At 45.5% G+C, this 22,554-nt stretch overlaps 2 protein-coding genes across 2 annotated transcripts in view; one reads left to right on the forward strand and one right to left on the reverse strand.

Annotated features, from left to right (window-relative positions):
- Positions 1 to 1,712: 1,712 nt before the first annotated feature.
- LOC130485864 (UAP56-interacting factor-like) lies at positions 1,713 to 10,428 on the reverse strand. Its single transcript, XM_056859010.1, has 9 exons — positions 10,179 to 10,428; positions 6,969 to 7,112; positions 5,128 to 5,273; positions 4,901 to 5,022; positions 4,434 to 4,500; positions 3,928 to 3,968; positions 3,763 to 3,837; positions 2,818 to 2,929; positions 1,713 to 1,981 (listed from the first exon to the last, which is right to left on the reverse strand). Exons 1-9 carry the CDS (start codon positions 10,426 to 10,428, stop codon positions 1,886 to 1,888), a joined length of 1,053 nt encoding a protein of 350 aa, XP_056714988.1. The 3' UTR covers positions 1,713 to 1,885.
- A 3,174-nt stretch (positions 10,429 to 13,602) lies between these two features.
- Positions 13,603 to 22,554, forward strand: part of LRCH2 (leucine rich repeats and calponin homology domain containing 2) — a 47,612-nt gene continuing 38,660 nt past the window's right edge. The window contains exon 1 of the mRNA XM_056859012.1: positions 13,603 to 14,095. Coding sequence (XP_056714990.1) covers positions 13,660 to 14,095 — 436 coding nt within the window. The 5' untranslated portion in view covers positions 13,603 to 13,659. The remainder of the gene's footprint in view (positions 14,096 to 22,554) is intronic.

Genomic DNA, 22,554 nt, shown 5'->3' on the forward strand with positions numbered 1-22,554 from the left:
TCAATGGCATCCAGGAAACCACTTATTTGAAACCAGCTAGGTCAACGTCACTGTGAAGGGAAACATTTCCCAGTTCAAGCAGCCCCTTTCCTGGAGGCCTCTAGCTGCTCACAAGAGACAGCAATTGGCACTGCGGCCAGTTGGTGACAGATAGTTGCTGCCACCTGCTGGTTGTTTGGTTTGCCAAACCACAGAATTCAGTGTCATTGGTCTTTTATGCATGGCTCTTTCACTCGCCATCACCCTTCTGACGACTTCAGGTCTTTGTGTTGATTATGCATGCCGTTTCTGACCATCAGGGGTTGCCTCGTTCTCTCCCTCCGTCTCCCTGAGTTTTCAAATTTGAGATAAAACAGGTCTCTGAAAACGTGGGCAAAATGGGGGGGGGCTTAGGGGGAGAGAGAGGTGACCTCTGTGCATAAAAGACCATAGCAAAGAGATCAAAAAGTGTTGAAGCAGGCTACAGCTTAGAGAGAGAGAGAGAGAGAGAGAGAGAGAGAGAGAGAGAGAGAGAGAAAGAAAGAAAGAAAGAAAGAAAGAAAGAAAGAAAGAAAGAAAGAAAGAAAGAAAGAAAGAAAGAAAGAAAGAAAGAAAGAAAGAAAGAAAGAAAGAAACTTTGTTTTGGAGAATATCTTGCTTTATGGTTTTTCCAGCTGGGCCTTGAGAGAGAAATGACAAACATCTGAAGCAATACCCGCCATCTCCTCCTTTCCAAGGTGAAACCGATATGTTTGTTCAAACTGCTTTCCAAATGTCCTTCCAAACTACTTCTGCTGCTTTATGCTCTGGCTGTTTTTTTTTTTTTTTTTAATGGCTGGATATTTTATTGGTTTGCTCATTTTAATGACGGTTTTGCTCTTTTTTCTTTCATTTTATCATGTTTCGCTTTGCGAACCACCCTGAGCAGATCTCTGGAGAGGTGGTATATTCATTTTCCAAATGAATAAGAAAGCAAAACATCCTCTGTGTGGTGATTTGTCAACTCTTATTTTTGCTATGAAGAAATGCAGTGAGGAACATAACAAACCTCCTGTTCAAGAATGGCCAAATGGAGTTTTTCGTTTCACAGTTCACACAGTCCGGCCGCCAGTGTATTTCTTTACTCTTCCATAGTGCGATCCTAAACTGAGTTAGAAGGGTGTAATTCTGTTAAAGTCAATGGCTTAGAAGGGAGTATCTCTGCCCAGGATTACACTGGCAGTGTTGTACTTTTTTTCAATTTGAGCCTCAGAAGTGACAGTTATTACAAAGAATTAACAAGACTGTGAAGCTTCTAAAATGGTTTTATTAGGTGCATTAGTAGTTCATCACAAACAAATCTGTAAAAGTGCTTTCCAGGCCACCCTCCCCCAAACCCACAAAAGTTCCACCCATATTCCCTAGGAAGCGCACTCACACGCAACTCTCCTTCCCTCCCCACTCGAGCTGTGTTGGTTTCTGATCCCAGTGCACAGAGGGAACCAACGGCAAGTGGCTCTTGAAGCCAAAGGTTTGGAGCTGCAAAGGTACCATGATGAGGTTCACTCATGCCTCTAAGTGTGCCTGAGGACAAAGCTGAGGGCCTCTTCCTTCCCATGAGACTCTCTCAAAATAGCAGTGACAGGAACTGGCATGACAATGGCTGCCCCATCGGCCTCAAACCAAACTCCATTTGCCCCAAGGGTGACATCATGACCTGGGAGTCTGTAGTGGAGGCTTGGAAGAAGAATCTGACTCTGGTCTGTGGACCGCAGTTGTGCAGAACTCTCATTGGTGTTAGGTTAGATGAGTCCATAACTGTGTCGAGGTGATCCCAAACCATTGTTAAGGAAGTGGCAGAAAATCAGTAGGGTTCAGTGACCGACTCCTTTTCCAGAGCTGGTCTGGATCCACCAAGCGGGCAAAGTTACGGCAGAGTGACCATACGGCTTGTGTTTGTTAGTGCTGTAAAGTGACGCTTGTGCCACAGGCCAGAGAACCTTTCATTCAATGTCAAGCTTGTCTAAGGAGAGAGGGAAAAGTGTTAACCTGCGTTCACTTTCAGCCCCCCCCCCACTTAAACACACACAGCTTTGGAAAGAGAAAATTGCAAAATCATTCTGGACACTACAGGGGTGTAGCTCCTGGAGCAGGAGTAGGGTTGTCAGGTCCCTCTCCACCACCGGCAGGAGGTTTTTGGGGCGGAGCCTGAGGAGGGTGGAGTTTGGGGAGGGGAGGGACTTCAATGCCATTGAGTCCAATTGCCAAAGTGGCCATTTTCTCCAGGTGAACTGAACTCTATCAGCTGGAGATCAGTTGTAATAGCAGGAGATCTCTTGCTACTACCTAGAGGTTGGCAAACCTAGGCAGGAGTGATTTTGAAGCTTAGAAAAGGAAGCCCAAATCTTCTATTGCAGGGGTCCCCAGCATGGTGCCTGCTAACACCTTTTCTGGAGCCCATCAAGTGTTGTTAGGAAGTGGGTGGGGCCAGGTAGGGCTTTTGCCCAGCAAGGCTTCTGATTGATTACTGGAGATTTGATCGGCTGTACAAATTTGTTTTTAATGTTGCTTTGGCAGCAGCTGCCACCACAGCACAAAGATCTGCATTGTGTTACTGAAATTAAGGTGTAGCTATCATTTTGTGGCTGGCTCCGCCTCCTGTGGCAGCCATTTTGTTGCTGTGTCCACCATGCTGTTTCAGAATTCCAAATGTTCCTGCAGGCTCGAAAAGATTGGAGACCCCTGCTCTATTCTGAAACCTCAGAACTGATTCATGCACACAAGCAAATCATTCCATAAGCAGCAGTGGAATGTGTGAACTGCTGCACTTTTTGCACAGCCTTGAGGAACTCTCTCTACCTGGTTCGCCATGGCACGGAAGTTGAACCTCAAAGGCACTCCCTTGGGCTTGGGATGGATCATCTTTGTTGAGGTGCTTCTCCCTCTCAAGAATGGGCGCTTGGCTCCTGGCCTGTCAAACATACACAGAATGAAAAGATGTCTTTCTCACTTAATGAGGAAAGAAAAGTAGAGTAAGCCACTCCTCTAGATCTTTCTTCACATGAGATGGACTAGTAGCATCACCTACTAATTTCTTGCACTGTCCACAATGAGGGAGGATTTTAGAAATATAGAATCTCCAGCATGGCAGAAAAAAGGAAGTTGTTCCCATCTGTTGGGAAAGATGGACGTTTATCCAGATCCATGTTGAGTTAAAGAAACAGGGATCTAGAAAACTGGGCTGACCCCACTTGAATAGCCCACTGTTTGGGGTGTCTTCTCTTCCTTCCCCATTCACCAGTAACAGAATATTATAGTTCAGTGCCATCAGGCACAGACAGCCATAATAAAAACAGACTGTTAAGCAGTGTGGTGTGGTGGTTAAGAGCAGAGGACTCTAATCTTGAGAACCAGGTTTGCTTCACCGCTCCTCCACATGAAGCCTGCTGGGTGACCTTGGGCTAGTCACAGTTCTCTCTGAACCCCCTTAGCCCCACCTACCTCAAAAGGTGTCTGTTGTGGTGAGAGGAAGGGAAGGCGATTGTAAACTGCTTTTAGACTCTTTAACGGTAGAGTGGGATTTAAAAACCAACTCTCCTTCTTCTCCTACTTTAAACAGGAGACTCTGCAAAGCCCTAGCCTGAGCATTGGTCATGAGGCCTTTTATACAACCACCTTTCTGGCTGCTCTTATACAACAAAATAATTGCATGAAAACAGGCCATGTGCTGGTTGGCACAACAAGCCAAAAATACGAGGCTAAGAAAAGAAGAACAAAGGGAATCCAAGTTGAACGTTCACTTACATTTTTATTTGACCAGCTTGGAAGTTAGACACAGAGATGGTCAGGACAGCTCCAGAGCTGGGTTGAAGCTGCCACCTGCCACAAGAGGGAAATGTTCTGGTTTTATTATTGCTCTTGACCAATTTACTTTCTTTACAAAGGGGGAGGGATTCTTCCCCTGAGTACCTTCTCGTCCGTGGCTGTTTTCTGTCTGTAGACTCTTTTTGCTGTAAGAGGAAAGGGAACAAAAAGCATAACATTTGGCTCCTCCCCAAAATAAATTCTGACAGGAACTATTCTTTGGTGGTGTCAGTGAACCTCATGCTGAAACTTGAGCCTTTCAGAATTGATGCAAAAAACCTGGTGTGTCATAGCATGGGCCAATACATCTGCCCATTACTCACTAAAACATTAACTGTTAATAGAACCGTCATGTTCAAAGGCAGTCTGTCTCAAATTGGGGTGGGGGTGCAATGGGAAGGAGGAATTGGTGAAAATTGCCAGTTTAGTTCAGATCCTACCCAAGGCATGTGAAGGACCTTGAAAGCTGAAAATGCTATATAAGTGCTAAGAAGTACTATTATTAGTTTTACAGCTACTTGTCTAAGAATGGATTTCAGAGGCAGCTGAAACCAAAGAGTGAGACTAGTAAACTCTGCATTTCACCAAATCCTCAACATAAAATAACTCACCCTTCTGCTGAAGTTGAACCTGGTTTGCCTCTGCATAAAAGCTGGTCTTCGATTTAGTTGGAAAGGCCTATTATTGGAGAGTGGGAACGATCAAAAATTAACACAACTACACTCTTTGCAAACTAAACATTTATAATGCCAGCCTAAGCAGAGTTACACCCGTCTGATGTCAATGGGCTTAGAAGGGTGTAACTCTCCTTCAGATGGCACTGCTAGATGCATTTCCTGAAACTAAATGTTGACGTTAGAAATATTTAAAATCTGTCTTGCTCCCTGCTCTCACCCCCTCCAAATCAAACTGCTGATTGGAAACTCCGGATTTGGAACCATTGCCCTGAATTTTGTCGGGCAAACTGATGGCTAGATATCCTTCCACAACAATCTGAAATTTGCTTCCCAAACTGGACACTATATATTTACAAAGCAACATTTGAAATCCAGAGAGGATGAATGCACCAAGCTTTTACCTTTTTGCAGGTGGGAAAGGATTTGGATGTCTGAACCGCTTGGCCCATGTGGGCTGCCCCTGCTGCAGACTGGCTGCCACTCCATCACTGTTCCCCTCTGATATGGTTTCATCCTGCTTGCCCTAGAAAATAGCCAAAGATTGTCCATTCATTCACCATTAATATTCCGAGTTTGACTTCCTCACTAAAAAGCTCTTTGGAAAAAAGGGACATTACTTTGGCCTTACCTGCTGTTCAGATGATGCTGGCCGATTTAAGGGACTTGTGCCATTTGGCCTGGGGGCCATTCTTTGTCTGGGACCAGTCATGCCATTCCAAAACTGTTTTCTGTAATACTGCTGTTTTCTAAACCCTCCTCGAAACCTGTAGGTTCCTAAAGAAATACATGGTTGAGATTGTGGATTCTTGTGTTGAAAACAAAGACTTGGAGGTCTGTTGCATTTAAAATGCTTGCTTTTTATTCTTCATGTCTTTACTCACGTCCTCCAGAGAGCTATACATTGGGTTCCCCTCATTTTTATCTTCACAAGAACCCTAAGAGGAAGGTTAACCTGTGAACGATCCCAGGTCAAGATCACCCATGGAACTTTGGGGATGAATAGTTTTCAGGGCCATCATCGAGGCATGGCTTGGCTAGACATCTGCTGACACCTGCGGCCCAATAGAAGGCCCATCCTTGGCTAGAGAGTCTGGGCCCATTTGCTCCCATCAGGAATGAGAGAGAGCCCCTGTGATAGTCGCCAGTAGCCCATGCAATCCATTTGCTTCTGGGAATGGTGTTTGGAAAAGGGAGGGAAGCACGGCTGTTTTGTGCTCCTACAGAGATTGCCAACTCTGTTTGAGCTTGACAGTATGAAAACATAGCACTTCATTCCTTCCTTGAGGATTGTGTATGAGTATAAATATATGCATATGTGGAGAAATGCATTTTTCTTTGGAGGCTTGAACTGAGAAAACCCTTCTCCTGGAGTTTTAACAAGCTTTTCTCTCTTGGGAAGAGAACAGGCAGGAGGGGGGAAGTCAATTCAATTGCTTTCCAGCCTCCACGCAGCCACCCTTTTAGAAATACTAATAGGTCCAGCTAGAGACAATGGGATGGTCCAGTGCTCCCCCACCCCAGCTAGATGGGTGATATCTAGCAGGGAACAGAAATTTGTAGGAGTTAAGTGCTAGAAAGACTTGAGGGGGAAAATTCCTGGCAACTTGAGGAAAAGCTTCTTTGACCTGGCCTGACCTGGTCAGTGGGAGGTGAAAGGGAGATGATAAAACTCCTGGGAGCAAGAAGGAGGCTCTCTTTTGGTGCTGATTCCCTCGAGACAGACAGAGCTCTTAACTTAGGTCTGTAGGAGGCAGCCATTGCCATGTGCTGGAAAGGTAATGGGAACCCTGCAAAACACCTGTAACTGTCTTAGCTAAGGAGCCTGCATTCTATTTAACATCTGCTAGGCACTGGCAAACCACCTGTGGTAAGCTGCAGTACTGCAGTCCAGGCTCTGCTCACAACCTGAGTTCAATCCCGATGAAAGTTGGTTTCAGGTAGCTGGCTCAAGGTTTCCTTCCATCCTTCCAAGGTTGGTAAAATGAGTACTCAGCTTGCTGGGGGTAAAATGTAGATGACTGGGGAAGGCAATGGCAAATCACCCCATAAACAGAGTCTGCCTAGTAAACACCGGGATGTGAAATCACCCCATGGGTCAGGAATGACCCGGTGCTTGCACAGGGAACTGTGTGTGTGTAAATTGCCGTCAAGTCGCAGCCGACTTATGGCGACCCCTTTTGGGGTTTTCATGGCAAGAGACTAACAGAGGTGGTTTGCAGGTGCCTTCCTCTGCACAGCAACCCTGGTATTCCTTGGTGATCTCCCATCCAAATACTAACCAGGGCTGACCCTGCTTAGCTTCTGAGATCTGACGAGATCAGGCTAGCCTGGGCCATCCAGGTCAGGGTGCACAGGGAACTACCTTTACGTTTTTAAACGACCTCTTAAACTTGATAGCGCATAAAAACTGATTGCTGCCTTCCTTCGCCTCTGAAGTCTCCTCTTCCCACTTTTGTGTTTTGTACTTACCTTCCATCTTTTGTGGTACCCACCTCCGGAACGGAGGTCTTCCATTGCTATAGGATGCACTTCTGTTCTTGAGCCTCTGCCTCCATCTGTTCCCTGTTGCCGTTATATGGGTCTGTCCTTTCTTGTTACGCTTTATGATGTCATCTAGATTAGGAAAGACACCCCCCATAAGCAAATCAAGGAAGCTTCTTTGATCTGCTTTCCTTACAGTCCCATAAGGAAAGGATCAAAAGCTAAACTTTGTGAAAGCAAGGACAAATGTGGCTTGGAGAGCTTACCCCATACACCCCATGGACCAAGCTTAACTAGATATTTATATCCAGCTTTTATCCCCAATGGGGACTCACAGTGGCCTACAACATTGTTCTCCCCTCCACTGATTTATCCTCACAACAACCACACTGTGAAATACATTAGGCTGAGAGAGTATGACTAGCCCAATGGCGCGGTGGGGATTCGAACCTGGATCTCCCAGATCCGAGCCCAAGACTAACCACAGCACCACCCTGGCTGTGTTGCTTGATCATTGCATGAAACTCCACAGCCTTCACCTCTAGGTGAAAGTATTTGGCATTTGACAATCCCCCTGTGACATGATTGTCAGGTGCCAGGCAACATAGTGTACCATACACTGATCAAATGGGTGAGTGACAAAAAATTTTTTGAAAGAACTGCAGCTATTTTAGGGGCTAGGCTAGAAATTCAGTGGTCCCAATTGAATGGAGACCCGCTAACAAAATGATGAAATTCAACAAATAATTTCAATAAAATGTAAAGTGATAACTGAAGAAAAGGCCATTTATTTGTTTAAACATGTCTACACTATTTCCCTGCCCAGCTGTCCCAAAGTATGTGTGTGTAGGGGGGGATATACTTTGCCAAGAATGATTGAGGGCAGGCTACAAAACTGAGCATGTCAACATCGTGATCTGGGTCTTGACAACTTCAGGATTATATTCAGAGCTCCATCAAAGCAGATAGGAAGTGTGGCTTTACTCTACCCAGAAAAGCCCAAATCTGGAATAGCGAATTCATATGTGTTCAAGAAGGTCATTTACAAATGAAAAGATATGCAGACAACCACAAAAAGGATAATACTCTCCAGAAAGAAACCTTTAGGAAGAAGCCGAGGAATGGCACCTGACGCTGCCACCTTGCTTAAGCTGCGGCTGGTCATTGACTGGGTGGAAGACTACTTGGGAACAGCCACGCACGCAGCCTTGAATTCCATAGCGGAAGAATGTTGGGATACTAATGCCATAAATACATAGCTTTTACTTATTGCCATCACATATGGACAGCTCCCGAGACTCAATCTTTAAAAGAATGTCAGATAAGAATCGGCCCCAATGCGACCAGCAGATGCAGGCTGTGCAGACAGTTTCAAAGGGTACCTGTGTTGGTTTGCAGTAGAAGGGCTAGCTTTGAGCCCAGCATCATCTTATGCAAAGTGCAGTCAAGTCGCAGTTGACTTATAGACACCTTGTAAGGTTTTCAAGGCAAAAGACTAACAGAGGTTAGGTGGATAAGGTAAGGCTGCCCTCACTTCCTGGGAGCTTTTCCTGAATTCTACATCCCTTTCTTCCACTTTCCTCCCCTTTTATTAACCGCTGTAACAACACAACAAGCCAAAATGGCTGTACTGCACAACCCATGGATAGTGACTAGAGACAGAGGGGTACCTTGCCTGGGGAAGACCCATCCCCTTCTCTGGCATCTACCCTAGTGTCTTTGAGGTGTCATGCTTTTAACTAAGGGGGTTGATCTTTTACATTGTTTTCAAAGTCGTCTTCTAGATTGAAGATCGAAAAGGAGGATCATTGTAGGCTGGTACCCGAGCCTCAGACCTCTACCTGAGACCCTGGAGGGCCGCTGCCAGTCTGAGCAGACAATACTGACTTTGATGGACCCAAGGGTCTGATTCAGTATAAGGCAGCTTCATGTGTTCATGTGAGAGATGGGTTTGCCATTCCCTTCCTCTGCATAGCAACCCCGCTATTCCTTCGTGGTCTCCCATCCAAATATTAACCAGGGCTGATCCTTCTTAGCTCGGAGATCTGATGAGAGCCCACTAGCCTGGGCCATCCAGGTCAGGGCCTGCAGCAGCTTATAGCCAGTGGCGGACTGGCCAGGGTGTCAGCTTGCCCAATGGTAAGTGGGCCCTGTGGGCTCCTGATGAAGTGGGGCCCCTTAAACATTAGACAATATGTTTAAAATGTTAATGACCTTTTCGTAGCTTGAAAATATAATAGATTTATTTAAAATTTAAAAATCAATTATAACAATCTGTATTTACATTTAGTATCTACTGTATTCTGCCAGTAATATGTACAATATGTGTACATTGTAATTACTAAAATATACATTTATTTTGCAAAAAAATTAATTGCACCTTTTTTCCACTTATGTATTTTTTGACAATTTTATTTATTTCTTACAAAAATTAAAATATAGCCTTATAGTTGTGGGTGGGCTCCTCTGTCTCCTGGCAACCAATATTTTTAGACCCAGTCCGCCACTGCTTATAGCCCAACACGATTTTTCTGGGCATCAGCTTTCCCGAGTCGAAGCTTGGTCAGATATCTGCGGGTGGGGGGGGGGGGGCACCAGAGCAGCCCCGCCCAGTTCCAGGAGGCGGGGATCTGTCCGCTTCACCGGGCGTGGGCCGCGACTGCCCGCTGGGGAGCTGCTTCGCCCGCCTGCTCAGCTGCCATAAATAGCCCGAGCCCGCATCGGGTCAAGTGACTACCGGAGACTGGCAGCTCTATTCTGGGAGCTTGCCTGGGGGTGTGTGCATGGGTATGAGTGTGCATGGGGGGGTGCATGGGGGTGCATGGGGGGGTGCAGCCCGCCTCGCACTCTCTTTCCCAACCCCCCCCCCCCCCAGGTTTCCAGCAAAAACATTGCAAAGTTTGCAGAAGGCTCCCGGGCCGGTTCGACGGCCTTTCCTGGCCCTTCTTTAAATCAACCCCGTTCTCTCCAAGGCCACGAGAGGCTGACTTCAGTGTTGAAGGTTTTTTTTGGGGGGGGGGGTCTTCTTTGGGCAGCGACGCTTCGAACGGTGCCGCCCCCTGTCGAGCCTGGTGGAAGGCGCCAGGAAGGGGCTCAGCCCCCCTACCCGCCCCTGGCGCAATGGGGGTCAGACCTCCCCCGCCGCCTCCCTCGCTGCCCCTTCTAGCGGGACGCGCCCGCCCACCCCGGCCCGCCTACCCAAGGACAGGTCGATCTCCTCGGAGCCGCTCGGCCCCGATCCGGGCCCCGCAGATGGCTCTTGCCCTTCGCCCGCCGCCTCCATGACCGAAGCGACCGAAGAACGCCTAGCTGAGCGCCCCACCAGCGCCTGCCTCCAGACAGCTGTCTCGGCGGCACCCCCTCCCCCTGGCACTGGCACAAGAGCCTCTCCCGTCCCGGATTCCTCCCTGGCCTGCTGCTTCAAAAACTTTCCTCTTGAGCCTGGCATGGGTACTGGGGAGTAAGTCTTTGCATTTCCAGGAAAGCGCGCATAGAATTGTAGCCTGGACCTTTGCAAATCTTTTTTTCCATTCCGAATGATGAAAGGATTCCAGAACAGCTCGACGGAATTGCTTTCCTTCCATCTTTCTGAAATTTGGTATTTAAGATTCCATGGGTGAAGGATGCAGTCCCGGAAAATGTCTCTCTAATTGAATGGGAAATGGGAGTTGCTGCCAGAAGTGGTCCCGGCTGAAATCACACCCCTTCTTCCAAGGGGCTTAGATTGACATGCATGATGTTTTCCTTCCTCCATTGTATCACTGCAAAATCGCTGTGGGGTAGGCTGAGTCCCTTCAGTCTTAGACCAGCACTAGTCACTATACCAGACTGGTTCTCCTCATTTCATTTTAAAAAAAACCTACATACACATACTGTTATCCACATATTTGTCAATTCAAAAATAAGTTACAATGTTGAGAGCTACAAGCTGAAACACTTCCAAAGATTTCCTGAGATACAACAAACACACCACTTGTCAATCTGCTTCCTCAGTTTGGACAGCTTCCCTCCCTCCCACTCAAATCTGGCTGGTAAACTTTCCCTCATGTTGCAGGTATCTAATAACTTTTCGATCTGCCAATTTTGCCTCCTCCCGTCGCTGGCACTGAATGGAGAAAATCTGTGTATTCCAGCATAAACTTTGTGTGTTTACGTCATCAGATGCATGAAGCACACATCTGTAGGCAGATATACATATATTTAAAGCTCACTTCATCAGATGCATGAAGCACACATCTGTAGTCAGATACACATATATTTAAAGCTGAAAACAACAGAAAGGCCTTTCTTTGTAATATCTTTCTCCTGTTATCTTTCTATTGAACTATGAAGAAAAAGTAGCGGGGTCAGTGGATCATAACCAAACAATTCCCCCCATAGCTTTCTGAAAAGGCTATGATTAAAAGGGAATGATGCTGGTCTTGCTGCTGTTTGAGCGCTTGGTCCCTGCCCAATGGGGAAACTGCTGTGGTTGCATCATCTGGAGTCCCAGTATGAACATTCTATCCTGCAAGCTGCATGTGGGTCTTCGTAAAATGCCCTGCAGCTCAGACATGGGTGCCCGTCCTGCTCTGTTAATGTACAACTGAGAATCAAGGGTAGCTTACCTGCTTCACTTCTGTGACTCTGGCTGTAGTTAGTCATAGAACAAAGGGTGACAGCCACAAGAACACAGTGGTTATTCCTAAACCAGATCCCTCCCCCAAAATCACAAGGAGACCTCTTGTACACTCAGTGCTGTTATCACAGTTTACCCTAGTAGGATAAGATGACAGAGGAGGAGTAAGTTAGGCTGATGCCCAGTACAAGAGGAACTGCAATTGAGAAACTAGCAATCAAATTAATCTTTGTGACTGTTCCTTCCCCCCGCAGCAATTTATCAACCTACCTAATGTATAATATAAAGGTCAGATGTTTTTGTTTTTTTTAATTTACAGGTCCAGGTTGCAAATGCGCAAATTGGCACCTGTGCTTCGGATTAGCCCTACTAAATCCCACTAAAAACAAGGCCAAGGCTTGTGGCCTTGTTCATTGTATCTTTCCCAAGAAATGCCCAAATATATGCCTGGGGGGGGGGGGGAAGGACAGACAGCTGACTGACACATTTAGAAACAGCCTTGCAGTGGGGGAAAGCAGCAGTTCTCCAAACAAGTCATTTCTCACTCCGTTTCACATTTCAAAGGCATTTCCCATTGTGCCATGCAAGGACATTAGGAAGTCTGCTACACAGACACAACTGAACCTAAGATTTTACCGCTTGAATTACCTCTGTCCACTGGTGAATCAATTGACAGACTCAACACCATTGATTTTGTTTGTTGAAGTCACTTTTCTTGGATTGTATCTTTTATATCTCTGGCAATTCTCCCCTCCCTCCATGAAGTAGATAAATATAACAAAGAATATTGGAACACCTTAATGACTTATTGATTGTAGAATAAGTTTTTGTGGGCTACAATCCATTTCATCTTATGAATGGAGCATATCCTCAGGTGGCAGATATAGATATATCCTATCTATATATAACTATAGATATATATAGAAAAAAGAGTTGAAAACAGTAGGGTCCAAAGGCCACTAACTGTGACACTTAAATATTGAGGTTTTGATCTTATTTGCATGGTACACATAATAAGGAAGACAGCAAAGTGATAACCACATTCATTTAAGTTTGGTGGAGGTGAGCAAAAATGGATATCAGGTGGTGGGTGTGTGTTTGCGTGGGAACCTTGGATACATATTGCAAAACTGTGGCTGGATTCATATGCCCCTTTTTAGTGCATTAAGTCAGGATTAACGTTACCCCAGCTTGCTGCTGGGCTCAGGTACACACCTTACTCCTTCTCGCCTTTTGCACAGAAAACTAGAAACTAACAACAGCAACCCGTGATGTATGAATATAGGAGCAATGCACGTGTTAGCAGGAGTTTTCTGTCTAATTTGGTCTAATAATTAGCTACTATACTATTACTATGTTAAATAGCCTAAAGAACCCTAAGAGGTTATCAACAGTAACAGCATTGCTACTATTATTTAAAATGCGAAACAAAACAATAGCAATAATCCAAATAAACAATGGCAATACTAATTCCCAGTGGGTCGCCGTGTTAGTCTGTCTGCAGTAGTAGAAAAGAGCAAGAGTCCAGTAGCACCTTAAAGACTAAGTGAGCTGTGGCTCACGAAAGCTCATACTCTGCCGGAAAATATTTTTGTTCGTCTTTAAGGTGCTACTGGACTCTTGCCTTTTTCAACTAACGGCAATACGAGTTATTTAAAACGTTCTAAACAAATGAATGAAACAATAGCAACCATACTGGCATTTATTTAAATAACAGTAGCGACATTGACACTAATGCAAGTCCATCAGCTAGGCGCTGTACCTAAAATAAAGAAGAAGAAAAAAACACAAAATAGCCTTATGGCTCCGCCCTCGGGTCTCCAAATTGGGCTTTCCCTTTTGTCGGCTCTGAATAGCAGCAACCTCTAACCCCGCCTTCGGGTCCGCCCCCTTCTCGGCGCCGGCGCAGGCGCGCTGAGCCGCCCCTCACGCCCTCTTCTCCTGTCGCGCCCCGCCCTCTGCTCCGCGCCTGCGCGGTGGGCAATCCTGTGGCTGCTGCTGCCGCTGCTGTTGTTATTATTATTGTGGCGGGCGAGTCGGGGCGTTCTTGCGGCGGCGTCCATGGCGGCCGGGCAAGGCGGAGGCACCACGGCCGGCGGGGGCGGCGAGGGTCCCGGCGGGCCGGCTCCGGGTCCTGTCCCCGGCCCGGTCCCCCCCAGCGCCGCCGCCGCCTCCTCCTCCTCGGAGCCCGGCTCGGGCTTCTTCGGCCTGGGCCTGCCGGCTCACCTGACGCTCTCTTACCCCGGCACGGGCCCGGCCTGGGGCGCGGCAGGCGGGTACTCGGGCTGCGGGGCCGGCGCCTCGCCGCCGCTTTCTTCCGCGGCGGCGTCGGGCGGAGCCGCCTCGTCGTCCCCTCACACCGGCCGCAGCCTTGACAAGGCCCTGGAGGAGGCCAGCTGCTCCGGCATCCTCTGCCTCAGCGGCAGGAAGCTGCGCGACTTCCCCGCCAACGGCTCCGCCAACGGCGGTTACGACCTCAGCGACACCACGCAAGCCGGTGAGAGGGGAGGGGGAGGTCTTGACCTGGGCGCTTCGGGGGAGGGGGTGTGATGGAGACTGCCTGTCACGGGGGACCTAGAGAATGGCCGTCCAAGGGGGCGGGGCTCCGCCTCTCCTGCTCAGCGCGCCCTCGGCGCCTTTACGGCCCTAGCGAGCAGCCCCCCCTCCCCGCTCGAGATATTTTGTTAGGGGGTGTGTGGGGTCATTGGGGAAAGGGTGGTTGCTGTTGCACGGTTGACGACACTATTGCACGGTGCTGCGCTGGAAGGCAGAAGAATGCCTGCCCAGACGGCGGCATTGCAAAGCGGGAGGTGGGGTGAACTTGTTTTTTTTTTTTTAAAGATTTTTTATTTTGTTTTTCCAAATTAGTTCATATTCAATTACAAATATTAACAAATTATATATCAAACGTATTCTTATCATAACTAACATATATATCGTTGACTCCCCCTCTCCCCTCCTCTGTCTCTTTCGTATCATTGTTGCTCTCTTTGTAATTATTGTCTAATTCTTTATAAGAAATCACCCATATCATTTACATATAGATATAATTGTTTCATATCTTCTCTTAATTATTTCAGCAAATCTGAATTAGATCAAAACATATCCCTTAATATCACAGTTAAATTTATTCATACAGTACTTTGTCCCATGCCTCCCATTCTGCCACAAATTCAGTATCTTCTTTTTGATGTATTAATGCTGTAAGTTTTGCCATTTCAGCTAGTTCCATCATTTTATCTATCCACTCAGTCTTATTTGGTATCTCAGTCAGTGGGGTGGACTTGTGGGGTGCACGAAGGAAGGGGTGAGGCGGTGTTGAATGGGCTTTGTGGAGCCTGATGTCGCAGAAGGGGTGTTGTTGGGGGTGAGGGGCTGCACTGCTGAGCCGCCGGGAGGGGTTTTATTTGGGGGGGGAGGCCAGAATACCGAGGGGAAAGGGAGTTGGCGCTCCCGATGAAGGAAGGGCAGGTGGGCTAGTGGTTATATTGCGGTGTGGCAGAGGATTTCAGGAGGGTGTTTCATTGTCACTAGAAAAGACAATCATGCTAGGAAAAGTTAAAGGCAGCAGAAAAAGAGGAAGACCCAATAAGAGATGTATTGACTCAATAAAGGAAGCCACGGCCCTCAATTTGCAAGATCTGAGCAAGGCTGTCAAAGATAGGACATTTTGGAGGACATTGATTCATAGGGTCACCATGAGTCGGAAGCGACTTCACGGCACTTAACACACACACACACGCACACATTTCATTGTGGTTATTGCCCACTTATCAAGCTGGAGGGAATGGGTTGAGATTCTTTTGTGGTAGATGGTACCAGTTGTAGGGCAGGTGGGACTGGCGGGTGGGAGGAAGGTGCTGTGGGGATTAAGGAGCATGCCTATTATCTTAGGTGCTGTGGAACGCAGGCAGAATGCTCCTGCGGTCATCTTGTTTGTGGGCTTCCTAGAGGCACCTGGTTGGGCACTGTGTGAACAGACTGCTGGAGTTGATGGGCCTTGGTCTGATCTAGCTTTGTTTTCTTATGTTCTAAGGTAAATGGGGACAGATTCTGGGCTGGAGACTGCATGCATGTGGAGTTGACATTTTGTGTGATCGCTGCATAAAGCTTTGGGAGGTAAGGCTAAGTTGAAAGCTTGTTGGAGTGAGCACAATAGGGAAAAGGTTAGTGGGTTGGGACTGCAAGAGGAAAGGAAACTGGAGGTCTCATTCTAGGAGAATGATGGTGGATTTCTATTGTGCCCAGTGAAGAGACCAAATTGATATTATGAGTAGCTGCTGTTCATGAGTTGGTTCAAATACAGAATACAATATTGGTTTGATTATGAAGAAGATTTGTTGTTTGTAACTGTAGATCCATCCAGGTATAATTCCCCCCAGTATGCTTTTGAGAGGGTGTCGCATACTGAGAAGACAAGGATGAAAAAAATACATTCAGTGGCTACAAACAGTTTGTGTTTTGCTGTTTTATGCAGCTGCTGTCATTTAATAACCCAGATTGGTCTTTCAGCACTGCATTTAATGTAGATGATATGAAATTAATGGAATGTGTAACTTCTGTTTTACTGTAACTTCAGTAAGATTATTGCACACATACATGTCTGTTAGGGTTATCCTCAATTATTTCTGGTTGGGTTTCTTTAAGTACTGTGTGAAAAGACAATAATAGAGTTCAGATGCTCATGTTAAATCCAGCCTGGTGTTTTCTCTTTTTCAAAAGTGTCAGTTACATTAACTTGGAAGCTGAGGGGGTGGCTTAGAATGTGATGCTCGATAATTGTTTTATCATTCTGAATGACACTCTGAATGCCAGAGTGCTGTGTTTTTGCTTGCCTGTAACAATTATTTGCTCCCTTGCTCTCTACTGAGTCTCTGTTCTGGACCGCATTTAGGACTGTATATTGTACTCTGTGTTTAAAGCAAAAAAGTTCGAAAAGGAGAATGTTTTGGAATAGTTGCTGATGGTCTTGTTTGTGCAACTTCAGGCTTCAACAAGGTACAGTTGCCTTAGAAATGAGGTACAGCTTCAACAGAGCATTAAGTAATTACTGGATTTCTAACCTATAGACATTCTATATGAGATTTAGTTGAATTAGTCTAGATGAAGACGGAGCTACTGCATAGTCAGTGACTTGGCTTATAGGTGATCTTGGGACTCCTGGAGCAGTTTGTTGACTTAAAAGGTAACAGCCACTGTAATATGTATAGGTCATGGTACCTTAAGACATCTTGGGTAAGCAAGGTAAGCCTGGGTTCATGGTCCTGTAGAGATCAGTCAAGTGCATCTGAAGCTAGGTGAAAGCATGATTTTCGAACCTTGACTTGACAGTTCATGTTCTGTGGGCCTAATGGATAAGCAGGCATGCTTTCTGTTTGCATGGGTTGCATTAATTTAGAGCTTCAGCAGTCTTGGAGTAACATCAGCTGTTAAATTTGTGAGATGTATGAAGGTTAATAAGAATTGGGGCTGCTCAAAATGGTATAAAATGGTGTTAAGCCTTTATCCTTCTTGTGAAAAATTAATTACATGAAAAAACCTTGGCAGCCTTACATTTTGTTTTAAACTAGGTTTGGTATTGATTGCTATGCCTTTAAGGAAATGCTAGTTTTGAATTTGAAAGGCTTTTAAAGTTAGGAGCACTTGAAATGTTTGAGTTGCTGGTGTTTAACTTTGCTTTGTAGTGACATAGGTTTTTTATATTAAGAGCTATAATGTGTGTGTGAGAGGGTGAAGGCCCTCAACCACTGAATGCAGATTCATGCATTATAAACTAGACAGGCTGAGTCTGGGGGCCCTAGCTTGTGACATTTGCCAGTCAGATATGAGTTGCACATCCTCCTTAGCTTCTTTCTGTGGTGTCTGATTTGGATCATGACCATAATGCACATGGAGAAGGGCTTTCCATACATACAGTACACCCACATTGTATTCTCCAAATAGTTGCACATCAGGAGAACAATCTTTAAGGGAACCCATGTGGATGGAAGCCAGTGGACACCATGATGTGGCTACTTCTTTAATTCTTCCCTGACCTGTAAATAGTGTGCATATTTCTCCTGGGTTCTTCCAGGCATTCCGTACTACATAAATATGCTGTTATTTAAAAAGAAGCATAACATTTCAAGCTAGTCTCCAGCAGAATATGTAAAGTGAAGCCTATTATGTGGACAGGAATGCAGACAGGAAAATTCACATTCTGTACATTTGCTTGCTTCACAGGAATGGGATGTGGTTTCCTGAGAATTACTTTTTTAAAAAAAGGTTGTAGCACCCCTAATTGCATAGAGAAGTTTTAAAATGTAAGGGCAGTGTCTAGTTAAGGATAAGGGAACAAGTTCTGGCTTGAGCTGCCAGTGGTTAGAGGGATTTTGGTAGGAAGTGGTGAAATGTACTTTAAATTGGGCAGTTTGTATGTTGTGGATGCAATACTTTAATTTCTTTTTTGTTTAGAGAAATGCCAGGTCCTGTGTGCTATGCCAAGCTAAATATGCGCTTCCACAAAAGAGCCTTGTGTGTCAGTCATAGGTTCATGAGGCTTGGAGTAAGGTTATGCATCTTTTTTCCCTGGTATTTTTTGGGTTCAAGTTGAATAAACCCAGAATTTAAATTTGTGTGTGTGTGTATATATAATATATGAGATTCAGCTTTTCCAAAAATTAAAAAAATTCATGTATCTTAAACCGGAATCTGAAAAATGCATTCAGTTCTGTGCTGCTTGCCCCCTCTGAAGGTACTTTTCGGGCGGGAGGGGGGTTCAGTTTGGCTTTAGACGAATACACACCCCTAGCTTGGAGTGCTTTCCCATAACTTCCATCAGGATTCCCAGTATTGCTGAGCCCCTGAGCACCTTTTTGGAGAGTCTAGTGGTAAAGTGTCACTGACTGGGTAAGGCAATGGCAAACCACCCTGTAAACAAAGTCTGCCTAGTCAATGTTGTGCTGTGATGTCATCCCATGGGTCAGTAATGACCTGGTGCTTGCACAGGGGGCTACCTTTACCTTTAGTGGTACCAGCCCTGACCTGGATAGCACAGGCTAGTCAGATCTCATAAGCTAAGCAGGGCCAGCCCTGGCAATGGCAAATCACCTCTGAACATTTCTTGCCTTGAAAACTCTACGGGGTTGCCATAAGTTGGCTATCACTTGATGGCAAAAAAGTGGATATCACCACAAAAAGACTGCTACAGAGGGGTAGCCAGTCACAAAATAGCTGCTATGGAAAGGTAGGGTAAGGGTTAATAGCTAAATGTTGGGAGGCTTCATGCAACATTGGAAGGTTCCAGGCCAAATGTTCTCCTATGATACAAGCAGGTTCTTCCGAATAGCTGTTCCCTGCAGATGCAGAGGTGATGCTTCCTGTGCTTTTCTGAAATACCTCTTATACTGAGAAGGTGGAGGAAAGTCAGAGTTGGCTCTTTGCTGTGGGGAGGAGATGGTTTGGTTTCAGTATGGAAAGAAAAAGGAGAACAGTAATATGCATGTGTTTATGACATAACCAAGGGTGCACAGCTTTGATACACCTAACTAAGAGCTCAGCATTTTGCTAATGTGTCAGCTGATAACTTGAAGGTCCCTTTTTTCTCTTTCATTCAGTACCTTTTGGATTTTACTTTCAAGCCTCAGGGAGCAACCGAAAAACACATTGGCAGTTGTCATAGTGTCCCAGGTTCCATGTGGGGTTCACTGCCTTAGATATTTAAATGGAGCATTTTTGTGTTGTCACATATGCTTACCCATAACATAGCTTGTTTTGCATAAGTATTCCCTTTGCCATCTTTTACCACACATTATAATGGAGGTGAGCTGTGAGGCATTTGTGTGGGGAAGGTATGTGGGAGGAGAACATTGTGGCACTTGGTCTTTGGAATTCTATCTAGAGAAGAAAACTTTCCTTGAGTGCCCCCAGTTAGGAAAGATTAATCAAACCTGTACAGAATAATAGTGTTGGAAGGATCTGTTTCACCCCCTTGTCCTGGAAAGCTACCTTGTGTGTATATCAGAGAGTATTGTGGCCAGGGTTAGTTTCAAGTTTGGATGGGTCTTGGGTGGTTCCTTCCCCTCTTCTGCCTACCACTGTGCCCCACTCGCACTTCCCTATCTACCTTCCTGCATTCTCCTTCCTCACTGCCCACCCATTCATCCTTCCCCCATCCACTCATTTTCCACTCTTCCTAGTTATCACACACCCACTTTCCCTGACTGTGCTGGGCAGTGCATGCAACTGGGAGCATTGCTTCTGTTCACCTTCTGCACACCCTTCCCCCAGTTGTCCTGGCAGCATGTGCAGGCAGAAATGTGGGTGGTGGGAGGACTCAAAGCAAGCAGATGGGCAGCAGGGAATGCAAGTGTGTTTGGGGGGGACAGCCACTGCCGCACCTCATGGTGTATGACTTTGAACCTGACTGTGAGACAGTACGGAGAGTTCCCCTCCAGAACATGTTTGAACCTAGAAGCAGTTTTTTCTACTTTGTTCAACCTTGGGGGTTTACCGTGTTTCCTTAGCGTATATGTCTTCCTGTCTCCTCTTTCTATTAAAAGTGTTTCATTGTGGCTGTGTTGGCCTTTACAGAAAATACGAAGAAAATCTAGTTTCACCTTTTAGATTAATTTCTTATTGATAGATTGTGAGCTTCAAATTGGCTTCCTTAATTCACCATTTTAGTGTAGGTTTTGCATAGTAATCTTTGTCATAGTTGACTTTCCATTTTCTGTACTTATTTTTTCATGTCCAATCCAGTCCAGCAAAGCCACCAAGACACTTTATTCTATTTTATACTGTTAGATGTTTCTCCTAAATAGAAATCAGTTCTGCTTTTAGCCAGACTTGTAGCTGGCTTCTTCTTTTACTTCCTCTTTATGGACAATTAAGGCAAAAGTCCCTTGGAGACATGATTTATTTGCATTTGCTCAGAACTAGTAAAACAGAAGGGCTGGAAATGTTGCTTCACTGCCCCGCTCCCTACACTTTCCACAAAGCCAAAGCATACTTTTCCTATTTAAAGTTGTTGTTTTTTGGTTGAGATATTAATGCAGTACTCATTAGAGAGGAATTGTGAGGATAGACATCCCAGGCTGCTTCGTTTTCTGGTGCCTTTGCCTATTAAGGAGATTTCCTGCAGCTCATGATCAGGTTTGTCATGCTGCTTTGAGTTTTGAAGTTAGGTATTTCAATTCGGGGTCTGTGCAAATAGAACTTAATCCATCACCGACCCCTTGAGGCCCTCAGGTATAATTTCTCATCAACCTTTTGTGACTGTGGCTGTAAATCAACTTATGTATGGTATTTTGCATGTGCTGGCCATCATGCTTGCTTGTACTGGATTAAAAGAACATCCAGTCACATGAACGTCGGAAGCAAGGAGGCAACACCTCAAACCCAGCAAAACCAAACAGGTTCCTGTAGATGGGCAGTATCTTATTACAAAGGCTTGTGAAAGTATTTTTTCAAGGGGGGAAAGGTAGTAGTGTGAAAAATGTGGTTTGGCACTCAGAGCAGTGTAAAGAAGCAGCACAGAGGAGCCCACCATGACAGATCCGGAGGAGCCCAAAGATCACATGGCAATATTTTGGATGTGAACTCTAGACACTGGAAAAATGGCTTCAAATATACTTGTAAGACCAAACTTTCTTGGTGTTTGGTTGTATGTGCCCTCTACCATTGACTATAGCCAGACTTTGATTTTTATTTATTTACATTTTTATAGTCTGCCTTTCTCACTGAGACTCAAGGTGTATTACATAGAATAGATGAAAGATTAACAGGAAGAAAAAAAAAAGGAATAAACCTTACCAAACAAAGAAAAAAATAAGCCAGACCCTTCTTTCCCAAAGATTACCGTATTTTTCGCTCCATAGCACGCACCTGACCATAACACGCCCCCCCCAGCTGGCCATCGGGGCGGGGAAAGCCGGCTCGCACTGGAACGACACAAGCCGGCTCTGTGCGCCCCGCCCGCCTCCCAGCTGGGAGGCGGGCGGGGAAAGCCAGCTCGCATCGTTCCAGCGAGCCTGGGGCGCACAGAGCCAGCTGGGCGCGCTGGAACGATGCGAGGCGGGCGGGGAAAGCCAGCTTGCTGTTCCAGCGAGCCCAGCCGGCTCTGTGCGCCCCGTCCGCATCCCAGCTGGGAGGATGCACAGACATTTCCCCTCACTTTTGAGGAGGAAAAAAGTGCGTGTTATAGATAGAAAAAAACGGTAGTTGTTTTACTGACATGGTACATGCATGCTCGTTCCAACCCCCCCTTCTTCATGATTATATAGAAACAAGCTGCATTCCTTAGCAACAAAAAGATAAATTTCCTTCTGCAGAAATGAATTAATATTATCCTCTGACCCTCTGGTTGAATACTGTGAAAATAACAGATGTTGCAAACCAGCTACCATGTCCTCTGTTTGTGTATAAGCATCTGTAATGGATCACTCTTCAAGATTCTGCTGTTCTGGTTCAGGGCAGATAAGCCAGAAGAAGAAAGAAATCGATGGAGACTTCAGAGGTGAGCCCTTCTTATTCTTTAGGAATGGGGCAGTGCAAGATGAATACAAAGCATACATTTAGAAGCTTGTTTTCTAGAATAGTTGTGATTTTGTATCTGGTTTCCCCCTGCAGAAAACATGTAGTTAATTAAAAATAATAGATACCAACTGAAGAATAAGCAGGAGGAAAATAGCCTTAATTTGCTATCCTGTCTCTTCATATATACATATAACTATGAACGCTAATTCAGAATGAGAACACTATGTACACCATGCGTAAAGCAGAATGATTTAGCTGCTTGTTCCCCTACCACAGCTTTTACACTTTCTTTGCAACAGAAACCCCGTACTCTTAATCAGCCAACTATCCTTTGTTTAGAACCAAGTGAGTTATAATTGTTTACAATTAAAATGTCATGTTTAGGAAATGATGGCCAATTTACTTTGATGGCATGTGTCTGTCATTCCTTGTTGGGTACAA

The sequence above is a fragment of the Euleptes europaea genome, chromosome 13 (genome assembly GCF_029931775.1).
Source record: "Euleptes europaea isolate rEulEur1 chromosome 13, rEulEur1.hap1, whole genome shotgun sequence".
Lineage (NCBI taxonomy): Eukaryota > Metazoa > Chordata > Lepidosauria > Squamata > Sphaerodactylidae > Euleptes > Euleptes europaea.